We start from the raw sequence: 14224 nt of genomic DNA, 5'->3' as shown, positions 1-14224 counted from the left end.
GTGGTGGTGGGGGGTGGGTGGTGGTGGTGGAAGACGGTGGCGGGTGGTGGCTAGTGTTGGGTGGTAAAAAAAAAAGAAACTGAAAAATCAAAATAGAAACACATTTTTTGTGTTTTCATTTTTTGGTTAAATTTATAAACTGAGACCACTGATTTATAAATCAAAAATTTTACCAAATAAGTTTTTATTTAAATTTTTAAAATTTTTATAAATATAAATAGAAAACAGAAAACGGAAGTGTTACCAAACGCGAACTTTATATCTTATTTGCCTAACATTGCCTTGGGTAACATATATAAGCTTCACAAGCCGTGCAAAGATAATCAAAAATTATTTTGGTGTTGCTAAGCTATTGTATAAAGGGAAACTCTATGGTGTCCTTGGGCATGTATATCATGTGCACCTTATTATAAATTGGTGTAATTTTATCATAAATTTTATAATATTAATTACAAAATATATAATTTCGTCACAAATTTATGTAATAAAATGTTTAAACTATTATAGTTGATGTTACAAAAAAATTGTGGCTTAGTATGGTAATTTATAGTGAAATTACTTATTTTGTGATTAATATTATAAATTTTTATAATAAAATTACGCCAATTTATAATAAAAGTTTCTTGATATAAAATACTTTTTTATGAATAGATACTTCAAGACATCTAAATTCTAAGCACGAGAGCTAAATTTAGAAATCAAATCAATGTAAGTTACTACAAGGTTACATTTTCAATTTGTCCTTGTAATGTATTTTTCAAACAAAATACAAACCTTTCAAAAAAAAAATCTCAACAAATTATACGGTGCTGTTTGGTAACACTTACGTTTTCAGTTTTCTGTTTATATTTACAAAAATTTTAAAAACTCAAATAAAAACTTGTTTGGTAAAATTATTGATTTATAAATCAGTGGTCTCAGTTTATAAATTTGGCCAAAAAATGAAAACACAAAAAATATGTTTCCGTTTTGAATTTTCAATTTTTTTTTTTTACCACCCAACACTAGTCACCACCCGCCACCATTTTCCACCACCGTCTTCCGTCACTACCACCCACCCCCCATCACTCACCAGCCACCTACCACCACCACATACCACCCACCAGCCACCCACCACCCACCTGCCACTCACTCGTCACCACCACCCACCCCTCGCCACCACCACCACCCACCTGCCATCTACCCGCCACCACCTACCACCCGCCACTACCATCCACCGCCTGCTACCACCACCTGCCACCTACTTGCCACCACTACTCGCCACCCACCTACCACCACCATCCAGCACCTGCCACCACCAGCCACCAGCCATCTTTCACCCACCCGCTACCACCACCACCATCACCCACCACCCACTCGCTACCACCTACCACCCGCCACCGTCACCTACCCACCCACCATCACCACCCGCCATCTGCCACTCACCTGCCACCACCACCCACCACCCGCCACCATCACCACCCACCCGCTACCACCCGCCACCACCACCCCCCATCCGCCACCCACCTGTCACCACCACCCGCCACCATCACCACCCACCACCCACCCGCCACCACCACCCCCCATCCGCCACCCACCTGTCACCACCACCCGCCACCATCACCACCCACCACCCACCCGCAACCACTACCCCCCATCCGCCACCCACCTGTCACCACCACCCACCACCCGCCACCACCATCACCCACTCGCTACCACCTACCACCCGTCACCGTCACCCACCCACCCATCCACCCGCCACCACCGTCACCCACTTGCTACCACCCGTCACCGCCACCCACCCGCCGCCACCACCAGCTACCCACCACCCACCGTCACCACTTTCCACCACCATCTTCCGCCACCACTTGCCATTTCTTACTCTTTTTTATATTTTAAATTTTTTTAAAACATTTTGTCACTTACCAAAAGCGTTTGTAGTTTATGCTTTTTTAAAAATAAACAAAAAATAAACAAAAATCAATTTATAAAATTTTTGTAAATATAAACTGAAAACGTAAACGTTACCAAACACACCCTACAAATTTTAGAAATGAAATGGCGGAGGAGACGTGGCAAAAGTAGAGAGAGCGTGCAAAGGAGGGAAGGGGTGAGCCCAATTTGGACAAAGAGTGGATGAGGAGGAGGCAACAATGCTAGGCCGCGAGGCGGTCCAAGAATAGACTCGAAGAAGAACATGCCTAGTGAGTGAGTACTGACTACTACTGGGTTTTACCAGGGCTTTGTTTGTATTCAATTCTCAATTCAGAAATTTGTGTAAACCTAAACCCAAACACTCCCCCTCTCTCTCTCTCTCTCTCTCTCTCTCTCTCCGAAACACAGAAAAACACAGTTGAAAATTCCAAAATCAAAATCAAATCCAGTCTAAAGAGACCCAAAATTGGCATAGTCAAATCAACAATGAATATCGCGAAATCAAGATCCATTAACTCCCTCATGTCATTGAGACACCTCCGCCTATCGGCGGCCATCATCACTTGCAGAGACCTCTCCATTTCATCTCCATTCCATCATCTCTCTCCACTTCCTCCTCAACCCCTCCCCTCCTCCCTTCGCCATTTCCGCACTTCTCGCGATCCCAGTATGAGGTAGGTCTAAATAATTTTAAAAAAAAAAAAACCCTAAACCCTAATAATACTCGAACACACACACATGTATACATACATATATATATATATATATATATATATATAATACACACACACACACAGAGTTGTTAAATGATAATGTCTGATGGTTTGGTTTGTGATTTTGGTTGTTGCGAGTTAAAAAAGGCATGAAATTCCACCTCCTGTAAATTGGGGCATCCGGATAGTCCCTGAGAAGAAGGCCTATGTGGTCGAACGATTCGGCAAGTACGTCAAGACTCTCACTCCTGGAATTCATTTGCTTATTCCTTTTGTTGAACGAATCGCTTACGTCCATTCCCTCAAGGAAGAGGCCATTCCCATTCCCGACCAATCCGCCATCACCAAGGACAATGTTAGCATCTTAATTGATGGGGTTCTTTATGTTAAGGTACCTATCAACTACTGTGTCTCTTTTTTTTTTTTTTTAAATCCAATTTGTAGTTGTATTCGGTTGATGGTTGATTATGTTTAGTTGAGTAATTGCAGATTGTGGACCCTCGCTTGGCGTCTTATGGCGTTGAGAATCCCTTGTATGCAGTTATCCAGCTTGCGCAGACGACAATGCGTAGTGAGCTCGGGAAGATCACTCTCGACAAGACGTTTGAGGAAAGAGACACATTGAATGAAAAGATAGTGGTGAGAATTACTATTCACTTATTATATATGATTGTTGGGGATCTGATTATGCTAGCAAAAATTGTTAATCTCTGCATGACTAGTCTCATATATGGTGGACACAGCATAAACTGTGCTCGGATTGTCTGTACATTTTGTTGGAATGGAACTAAAAGAAATATAAAAATTGCTGCTGGATTCATAAGGAAGCAATTAGTTGAAACGTCAATTCACTTAATAGAATCATATTACCTGTTGTCAATGAAGTATTTTAGTTTAGTATGATTTAAAGGCTTAGAAATTCCATGACAGTTGATGTATTATTGTGGTAAAGGACGTGGTGTAGGGCCTTGCGCAGAAATTGAAAAAAAGAAGAAAGTGAGTTTTCATTTACATTAAAGTTATTGTTGGAACTTGAATTGCATTTCTGTAGCATTGGTTTCAGATGATCTCAGCTCAGAGTATGATGGAGTTTGCATTGTGTTTGCTGTTGCTAATGACATAATTGTAATGAAGATATATCTGGCACCAACTTGAATTAGAAGAAAGAGGCAACAAATGGTCTTCAGAATTCAGATAACAACACTACCAACATCATGTATATGGAGGATGAATTTAGAAACTAGGAACAAACACAACAGAATGGTCAGTCTGATGGCCAAGGGTTGCCCCAGATTACGTTTTCATCATAGTTAAATAATTCTTTAGCATGTACTGGAGAACTTGATTTTGGCACCTTTTGTAGGTAGGCTAGTTACCATGTATATAGCAAGGATGTTTCTGTCCAAGTTTTCTACAGATTCATTTTCAACTTCTCGTATTTGTTCTAAAAGCACTGTGTGTTCCAGATGGCCATCAACGAGGCTGCAAAAGATTGGGGCCTGAAGTGCCTTCGTTATGAAATAAGTAAGTGCTTTTTTGTCCAAATATCTATCTATCTCTCTATCTATTTATCTATCTATATCTATTTTTCTTTTTCTTTTTTTGGGAATTCTCTTCATTAATGTTTTCCTCACAACTTATCATATATGTCTAATTGTTTTTCTTCTTTAGGGGATATATCTCCTCCTCGTGGAGTGAGGGCAGCTATGGAGATGCAGGCAGAAGCTGAACGCAAAAAGAGAGCTCAAGTTCTTGAGTCGGAAGGTGATGAGCTTCTTCTTTTTGCTTTAGTTAGACTGTATACCAGTCCTGTATCTTTGATCAAATTTATGTGCTGATAATTTAGGCGTATAGCAGCTATAATTGACATATTTCAAGTTAAACAAAAAGAAGACCACTATCTTCAATTTGGAAACCCTACAATCCAGTAGGAGGGAAAATCCCTGAATCCACAAGGAAAGTGAAAACTCACTGAATTAGCAACCAAACATATATTTTTGTTTTTACAGCATGTAGCTTGTTAATATGCTCTAAACAGCTTGAAAGGCAAGAAATAACTCCGTAAAATATATACCAATAGAGCAATTTACTAGGACTTAACACCTATCGTGAGGACTATTATGAGCTCCTGGTGAATGCATTCTCTGCAAATCCTCCACCATGAGAGAAGGCGGGATCTAGGAACACCCCAAATGATTGAGAACCTGGTTACCAAACTTTTATAGCATGGGGGCAATGGATGAGAAATTCACTGATTTCACCTATTTAGTAACATGCATAACCTTGTTAATGATCATTCAACCTTTACTAATCAAGTGATCCAATGTCTCTGTCTCCGTTGCTGCTGTCCAGGCAGAGAAAGCTGCTTTAAAGGGTGCAGCTGACCTCCCAGTCTCCCTAATGGGAAAGGTTTGAACTTGAAGTTAAGCCAACTTCAACATATTTTAATAAATATTTCACTGGGAACAAACCACTGTAGTTAAGCTAAGGAACCTTCTCCATTCCTCACTGCTTTAACCATGTAGGCCTTAACGGCCTGTCAAGGAAGGCCTCCATCCTACAGTTTATAACAAGCAAAGAACACCTCAAAAGTGTGGTCTTTGACCAATGAATGTAGTTCACTACTATTCAGTGTGTTTGGTTTGAGTTTTTTGGATTAAGTTTTATGAAAACTGAGTTTTTTGGTTTTCGTATTCTTTTGTTTTTAGTGAATATTTTTTAAATTTTAAACATTTTTTTTACTTTTTTAGATGCACCTTAGTTAGATGTATCTAAAAAGTAAAAAATTTGTGAAAAAATATTTTAAAAAATTAATAAATACATAAAAATACAAAAAATGTACTGAATTCTTGTATTTTTTTGTATTTTTGATATTTAGTGAATTTTTAAAAGATTTTTTTTACATTTTTTTTTTTACTTTTTAGGTGTATTTAAGTTAGGTGTGTCTAAAAAGTAAAAAAATTGCTTAAAATATTAAAAAAATTCAGTAAAAACAAAAAAACACGGAAAATTAGAATATAGAATTTTCTGAAAAGTGTTTTCTGAAAAATGAAAACAAGCAAGCTTACATATGTTCCTGATAATTGATCTACTTCTATATTTAACAGGAGAAAGGCAGGCAAACATAAATATTGCCGATGGTAGGAAGAGTTCAGTGATCCTTGCATCAGAAGCTGCAAAGATGGACCAGGTTAATAGAGCACAAGGTCAGTTGTCGTAGTTTAGTCAATCTGTTATAGCTCTACCTATTTTATGTTTATTATTCCATGTGAATTGCAGGTGATAGTGACGCTTTCTGATTGAATGAAATGTATCCCTGATAATATGTATACATAAATAAGAATTATGGTGACTTTTGTGCTCTTTATTTTTTCGAGTAATGCTATACAAATAAAAAATTCATACATATCATACATAAGGAAAATTCTATTTATACACACCAAATTTCCTCACTCCACACACTTAATGAATCTTTTTTATATTACGTTTTTGTCCTAAAATAAAAATACCAAAATATCCTCATCTTTTCAACCGATATCCTAATTCGTTGGCCTTCTCCTTGACCACCCTAATCATGCTTGCCACCTCCGGCGAACCTCCCCTACCGCTACTACCATTGCCACCATCATCCTCATTGCCCATTTCAACTCCGACGATACTCCCCGCCACCTCTACAGCCTCCTCTATCATTCAAACTTGAAAATATTTCTTTTCATTTTGGAGTGAATGCAAGTGCATAGATTAGTGACCTGGAATACTTAAGACCGGCCATTTTTATTCTATCCATTTGAGGAAATATAAATTGAAGTACGGTGTTTATGCAAATAATAGTTATGTGGCTTTTGTAATTTACTTATTTAATCAATCTTCTTATCTGAAGGGGATGATTTAATAAATCCCACGAATTGCTATGTTTAATGGATCAAATACATAGCCAACAAACTACAGTTTGATACCATGCGATAAGTTGGAATGGTGTGTGATGGGTTGATATGGTGGCTGGTGATGGCGGAGGGATGGGAATTGTGGTGGCGGCTTAAATTTCTGGCAGAGGAAGTAGTGGTTGGTTGGCCGACGGTAAATGAAGAATGGTAAAAGTTATGATTAGGATTAAGGTTTGAAGAAGGAAGGAGATGAGGACATTTTTGGTATAATAAGTTGTGTATTGAGTAAAAAATGAGATTTCAAATTCATTAAGTGTGTGTTTTAAGAAACCATGTGCACAGAAAAGATTTGGTGTGTGGAAATAGAAGCTCCCCATAGATAATGATGTGGTTCATTGTGGACCTTTCACTTCAAAACAAAACACCATTAAAGATAGATTTATTTACAATAATGGCATTGTCACATCATTCTTGTCACAGGGAGAGAGAGAGAGACCCTTGATGTGTGTGAGAGGCATGGGTATCAATTTCACATATGGATGAGCTTCATAGAGCTTTTATAATAATGTTGCATGTCGAATGAACTGAAGCTTTACTGAATGCGGTTTTCCCATTAGTAAATTGTTCATGTTCTTGTTCTTTTGAACTCTGTGAAAATCAAAATGTTGAGGGCTTGTTCCTTTGATGCTCATCATCAATTTTCTTGGGGCCACAACTATTCTCTTCTGGACAGTCCACATTGTTCGGACTATACTTAAGCTTGATTATTATAGTAATGCTTCTCGGTTTCGTATGTATTGTTACCCACCTCCCCAAAATCTTCCATGCCTCAAATTAATAATTTTTATCCATTTGACTTTTTGTTAAATCAGGAGAAGCAGAAGCAATTCTTGCTAAAGCGCAAGCAACAGCCAAAGGAATTGACATGGTGTCACAGGCTCTTAAAGAACACGGAGGTGTGGAGGTGAGGTCCTTCATTCCTCTTGATTGCACATATGGTATTTTAAGATTCCACACCTTACAGAAGTCTTTCACCTTCAATTGTCAAGTTGTCTTTATGATCTTATATTATACAATGACTTCATTTCTACAAGTGAATAAAAGCATGTAGTTTTTTTTAATACAAGTTGTGATTACTGCCCATCTTGATCTGACTTAGCACCTTATATTAACATGTAATTTGATCCAACAGGATATAGAAGTAGGGCTGCAAACGAATCGAGCCGAGCCGAGCCGAGCCGAGCTTTGTTGAGCTCGAGCTCGGCTCGTTTACTTATCGAGCTCATTTATTGAGCTCAAGCTCGGCTCGATAAAGAACTGGGCTCGAGCTCGGCTCGGCTCGGCTCGGCTCGTTAATTTTAATGAAATTCGAGCTTGGCTCGATAAATTTTTTTTAATATTATTTATATTATTTAAATATAAATATTTAAATAAAAAAATTTATTTATATTATTTAATATATAAAAAATGTGTTTATATTATTATTTTTATATATATTTATATATTTTTAATATATAAATAATGTATTTATATATATTTATTATATAATTTAAATAAAGATAAACGAGCCGAGCTTATGCGAGCTCGAGCTCAGCTCGTTTACTAAACAAGCCTAATATTCGAGCTCGAGCTCGAGCTCGAGCTCGGCTCGTTTACTAAACGAGCCGAGCCCTTAACGAGCCGAGCCGAGCTTGTTCATGAACAACTCGGTTCATTTGCAGCCCTATATAGAAGTGATTGATATAAAATTGAATTGTGGATTAATTAGATATTCCAATACATCATCACAAAGACCGAAGAACATTATTATTTTGTGTGGGCTTGAGTGTTGGGTCAGAGTAATTTGCACTCAGTTTTGGCTGCCCCTTTTCATTTGTTTCTTCTGTTTGGGATTGTGTGGCTTTTTTAGAAAAACTTTTGAACATAATGCTTACCATGCATGTAGTTTATTCTATACAAGCATCCTCCTGACAGTATAAATATTAAAGCAATTGATACCTAGAAGGACTACTTGAGTCTGTGAACACAGTGATGCAACTCTACAGTTGGTTGTGAGTTACATTCTAGGTTCAAGCTTGCACAATTGATGCTCTAATGGCTATCTGTAATATCTTGATGTTGTGTGCTTTGTTGTACCAGCATTTTTCTTTATGTTAGTTTCTCTTAAGAACTGTCAAAAACCACAAGTTATACCCTTTTTGGGCCTTTAGCCCAAGCTGAAGATAACAAAAGATGTGAATACTTCACAGCGGGCCAGAGTTTTTTGGGGATGGACAAGCTGTATTTTCCCTGCCTCCTTTTTCGACTCATTCTCAAATTCTTCAGGCTCTTGTTTACTGCATATTGAGGTTGCCTGCACTCTTGAGTTTTTTTTCCCTTGAAGCATTATATCCTGTTGTATTTTTCTGTCTCCCTTTTAAATCCATTCTCCAATTCTTGTTCGCTGCATACTAAGGTTGACTGCAGTGAGAACTTGTTATTGAAATATCGTTGATATCTGGTTATTGTACTTATGATATATATATATATATATATTTTAAAATGTTTTATCTAATGACATCTATGAGAAAAACAGTCATTGCTTGCATCCTGTTACTTTTAGTATCATTCTTCATATGTGAGTTGAATATTTCCATTATCCAGTCACTAACACAATGCCCATGTGAACAAGGCATCCAGCTAATATAAAGTATGCCAAGTAATGGTTTTGGTTGTTGTATGACTGTGTTAGGAATGCATGTTATTCTTGCTTTCCTCTATTGTTGGACATTTTTCAGCCATTGGGGCTCATTTCCGTTCTTTAGATGGGTTTAAACATGAATTACACATTTGACAAACCATTGTCCTGTATTCTGCTCATTCTTCTTGCAAATTATGCAACTATGTACATTCCATGGGTAATCACTGGCAATGCTATTTAATACACAGCTCTCTGCACTCTCATTTGAAATGTAAGCAACCTATTGGTTTGATGATGTGCTGGATGCATGAGAAACCATGCGTTTAAATCTGTACAGCAAAAATTTTATGGATACCTCCATCGAGCTGTTTCTGGTTGGATTAATTTTGTTATCATGCCTTCAAAATAAAGATGCCGATAGGCATTTGGGAAGGTTCTATGAAATGTGGTTACTAAAGTCTAAATTTATTTTCATAAGCTGAAGAATTTATCTGTCTCATGCATTGAGGCTCAAAATTATACTGGGATTTGCAGGCTGCAAGTTTAAGAATTGCTGAACAATATATTCAAGCCTTCAGCAAGATCGCCAAAGAGGTAAACAACAGAGCTATTAAACAGCGTCATAGTGTAATGCTTAAGTGATTTAAAGCAATGTTTTTTTTTCACGTTTTCTGTACTTTTCCCATATCCTTTTAGGGCACTACATTGCTGCTTCCTACGTCGGCTTCCAATCCGGCCAGCATGATGGCTCAAGCTCTGAACATATACAAAAGCTTGATTGGCAACAAATCTGATGATGCGCTTCAAGATATCTCTCGTGCTGAAATCACAGGAAATGCCAAGGCTGAGCCGCCCTCTGATAAAACTAAAAATGAAGGCTCTACGACAACTAAATCAACTGATGGAGATGATCTAAACGAGCCAGTTTTCACCCTGCAGAGCCCCAAGAAGGAACATTAGACTCGATGCCAGCTACCATATTCATCCAGCAAAGCAAAGGTCTATTGTGACAGTTGGTTCTCTTAGTTTTTGTGGATTCTTTTCCATGTTTAGTCCATTTTGTACTTATTTTTAGAGCAGGAAAAGCAAAGAATTCTGTAGGCTATTTAAGATTGATGATGAGATGAGAGGATAACTTCATTTTAGCATATAGAGTTTCTGAGATGGATGTGCTATTCAAGCAAAGTCCAATTGTGCTTTTTGAAACAGTAGCAGGAAGGTTTTTGAAAGATATTTGGTGACAACATTGTCATTTTGCTCTGTTAATTTTTTTATATTTTTCATGGTTGTCTAGATCAAGGTTTCAACTATTGATGTTTATTTTGTATCTGCATTGTGCTTTGACATTGGAACTTACTGATTTACTTTACAAGCTGATGTGGTTTGAATGATTGGATGTCTAGTAATAAAGAACTTGGCCCAAAATGAAATTATTGGCATTTGTCATTTTACTCGTGCCAAATTTGTGTTGAAAGATATATAATAAATATTTGATTAGTAGAGATGCAGACTATGAAAATTGCATTATGTCAAATTTATCTTTTTAGCAACTTATTTTTTATGGTCCTACAGACTAAGACATAAAAGCCCTTCTCATGTAAGATCCATAAAGGAATTTGTGGCTTATGTAATACTTGGTCAAGTGTAATGGATTGTTTGGCATAGCATACTTGAGTTACTTATAACTTATTTTGTTTTATTTTTAGTTTGGTAGTCTGTACTTAACTATTTGGTAATTTATTCAAACTTATTAGACAGAAATAATTTCAATAAATTGAAGAAAAAAAATTGTCTAAAAGTTGGATGCCGTTGTCGTCTTGATGGGGTTTGAAGCTGGGCATTTTGCATTTTATAGAGCTTTACAAACAGATGATGGACATTGATGTAACTACTCTAGATTTTTTTGAAGATTTGATAAATCTCTTTGACTAATATAAAAGTTAGGACAACATTTGGGAAAATTTGTGAGGGAGAGAAATTATTGTGAAAAGAGACGACCTTTATAGTGAGATGATCCCTATTGCCTCAACCCTATGTGAGACAGAGATGAATTACGGAGATAACTATTGTCGCAACCAGAAATCTGAGATAGGGTAGCAGCTCTATGCAGGAGAGTTTTCAAATCTTCAATAGAGTAATACTGGAGGTGAGAGAAGTGGGTCTCTTGGAAAAGCCTTTGAGGTAGGTGTATTGCCCTATGGGTCTCAATCTTCTTCCTTTAGAGAGAGAGGGAGCTGTTGGACTGGTGAGCAAAATTTTCTAACAGAGTAATGGAGGTGAGAGAAAGGTAAAAGTGGGAGAGAGAAGTAAGGACAACAAAAATGTTAGAGGCTCCAAAAATTCTACCAAAAGTTTTACCAAATATCTCACATGGGTGTGGAACCCACATGGGCCCCACATTGTGTGGGTCCCACACCCATGTGAGACATTTGGTAAAACTTTTGATAGAATATTTGGGGTCTCTAGCATTACTCTAAGGACAAAAGATAAAGGTAAGTGGATTCTCTTGGGAACAAGATAAAGGTGAGTCCGAGTGATTCTCTTGAGAATGAAGTTGAAAACTTGTTTTACAGAGAATATTTCAATAAAATCCAACCAAACAAATTTTTGTATTTTTTTTTTTGCTGTTCTCAAAAACTGATTTCAAAACACAAACCAATTACACCGGATGTTTTTAACTTCTGCTTTTTTACCATGAAAAATGTTTTCTATTGATTTTTATTTTTTATTGTATCATACACCAAAAAATATATATTTTCTGCACGAATAAACGGAACATTATAATAAGTTGTACCAAACATGTCTAACGAGTTGTGATTGTAATTTGTAGACTTAAAAAGTTCAATAATTTTCTCAATTTTGTTGATAGAATGGAGATTTCCATAACAAGGAAAATATGATCACATTATTAAATTTATATTTTAAATTAAAAATTAGTAATAAATTTGTATTTTTAATGAAAATGGTTAGTATAACTTGTAAGCTTTAAAACTTATGACTGTTAATTTTAAATTTTGATGATGTGTGATCACCTTTTCAAATGAAATTTAAATTTTATCTCATTTATAAAATGAAAATGATTGTGAATCAAAGGGTTCAAATAGGATTGGAGAGGTAGGATTGGCCAAAACATTCAGCTAATTCGCAAAACCTGGCCTTAAATGGTCAATTTCGATATAATGAGCCCGAGGGATGGATGTGGATCCAACAATTTCAAAAAAATCAAATTTTAATCAATTGGCAGATATACAACTTCAATTTGCGAAACCCAACTTAACTGCAAGAAATTAGGATTTTTTTTTTTAATTTATAAGTATTGATATATGTACATATCATTTATATATTATATTATTTATTTATTTGTTCAATACATAATTTATTGAAACTTGAAAAGGATGCTGTTTCAGTTTTCAGATGCTTTTTCACCTTTCAAAACAGAAAAACCATTTTCTTCTTGTGAGGCCTCCCTATTACATATTTATAATAAAAAAAGTTCAATACATCATCTAATAATGAGTGTAATATTTATTTTTAAATTTTAAATAATTATAATTTTGTATTTCTATTTTATAATCAGTAGATTTGTAATAAAAATATTCCATCATATACATAGAATGAAAATGATCAAACTTGTCCTCGTTCAGTTAAAAAGTTTAGAAATTTTATTTTGTATTATTTGATTTTATGAAATTAGGCCAAGTTTGGCTATCCTAAATAAATACACACTTTTTATCTTTTTTTCATCACATCATCTCTCTACTTTTCTGCACATCTTTTCATAAAAAGACAAAAAATACACTTATTTAGGTCATCCCAAACAACTCCTTAGTCTGAATTGTATCCACCCATCAATTCGTCCAACCCACTGTGTCAAATTCAGAACCATTCTATTCTTTTGTTTGGATTTTTAAAATTCATTTTTCAGAAAATTAATTTTTTTAATTTTTTATTGAATTTCTTTAATATTCTAAGCATTTTTTTTTTAATTTTTAGATACACCTAACATAAATACACTTAAAAAATATAATATTTGTGAATTTTCTTTACTAAATATAAAAAAAAATACAAGAATTTAATACATTTTTCATATTTTTTGTATATTTATTGATTTTTTAAAATATTTTTTTTATAAATATTTTACTTTTTAAAAAATCTAAGTAATCTAAAAAAATATAAATTTTTTTTTAAAAAAATTTAAAAATATTCACTAAAAATAAAAAAATATGAAAAATAAAATGCTCAATTTAAAAAAAAATTAAATTTAAAAAATTGAAACCAAATAGACTAGATAGTTGTCGAAATGCAGATGAGATTTTCACTCCAAACCCCATTCAATCAAGTGGCAGATGACATAACCCGCCTAAACCCAACTGGCCAGAGCCCCTAATTGGAGGTGTTATTAGAGCATCCACGATAGATGCACTAGTAAGTAATGTTAGGCCTCGTTTAGGAGCCTTCTATTTTAATTAAAAAGTTAAAACATTATTAAATTAGTCAAAAAATCAAAGATTTTTTTTTCTCTCTACTTTTTGCATATCTTTTTGTAAAAAGTTAAAAAGTCATCCCAAACATACTAGTTGTTTTTAACTCATATTTTAGTCAAATAGTCAAAAAGTTACTAAATTAACCTATTCCCAAACGAGGCCTTAGTGTTAGTTTTAGGTGTTAATTTTTGACTAGCCAAAAAGACTGTTGGGTGCTGCAATGAATGTGTTAGCGGGTGTGTTAGTGTTGTGTGTTAGCATCAGCTTTTAACTTGTGTGTTAATTGTGGCTAGTGCTGCAAATGAACCGAGCTGTTCATGAACAAGCTCGGTTCGGCTCGGCTCGTTTAGTAAACGAGCTGAGCTCGAGCTCGAATATTAGGCTCGTCTAGTAAACGAGCCGAGTTCGAGCTCGCATAAGCTCGGCTCGTTAAGTTCAGCTCGTTTATCTTTTTATTTAAATTATATAATAAATATATTATTTATATATTAAATAATATATAAATATATATAAATACATTATTTATATATTAAAAATATATAAATATAT

The 14224-nt window shown here is 35.4% G+C and overlaps 1 protein-coding gene across 4 annotated transcripts; it reads left to right on the top strand.

Moving 5' to 3' along the window:
* Positions 1 to 2053: 2053 nt before the first annotated feature.
* LOC145796811 (uncharacterized) lies at positions 2054 to 10484 on the top strand. 4 transcript variants are annotated; one of them, XM_082882015.1, is made up of 10 exons: positions 2079 to 2187; positions 2775 to 2855; positions 2939 to 3018; positions 3117 to 3266; positions 4094 to 4151; positions 4299 to 4391; positions 5735 to 5833; positions 7384 to 7475; positions 9726 to 9785; positions 9888 to 10484. In XM_082882015.1, the coding sequence occupies exons 2-10, from the start codon at positions 2834 to 2836 to the stop codon at positions 10149 to 10151; spliced, it is 918 nt and encodes a 305-aa protein (XP_082738141.1). In that variant the 5' UTR covers positions 2079 to 2187; positions 2775 to 2833; the 3' UTR covers positions 10152 to 10484. The 4 variants fall into 4 exon arrangements, with proteins under 4 accessions (XP_082738138.1, XP_082738139.1, XP_082738141.1 ...); XM_082882014.1 differs by lacking the exon at positions 2079 to 2187 and adding an exon at positions 2255 to 2588; XM_082882012.1 differs by having other exon boundaries at positions 2054 to 2588; positions 2775 to 3018.
* The last annotated feature ends 3740 nt before the right edge of the window (positions 10485 to 14224 follow it).

This window comes from Camellia sinensis, chromosome 8, assembly GCF_055761805.1.
Source record: "Camellia sinensis isolate YWXY chromosome 8, ASM5576180v1, whole genome shotgun sequence".
Taxonomy (NCBI): domain Eukaryota; kingdom Viridiplantae; phylum Streptophyta; class Magnoliopsida; order Ericales; family Theaceae; genus Camellia; species Camellia sinensis.
The sequence above is the reverse complement of the archived record's forward strand: the minus strand, read 5'-3'. Positions and strand labels throughout refer to the sequence as shown.

Coding starts and splice junctions, on each gene's coding strand:
- LOC145796811 (XM_082882012.1), top strand. CDS start 2,401: ATGAATATCGCGAAATCAAGATCCATTAACTCCCTCATGTCATTGAGA. Junction 4,152..4,298: donor GTGCCTTCGTTATGAAATAA/GTAAGTGCTTTT, acceptor TTTCTTCTTTAG/GGGATATATCTCCTCCTCGT. Junction 9,786..9,887: donor TCAGCAAGATCGCCAAAGAG/GTAAACAACAGA, acceptor ATATCCTTTTAG/GGCACTACATTGCTGCTTCC.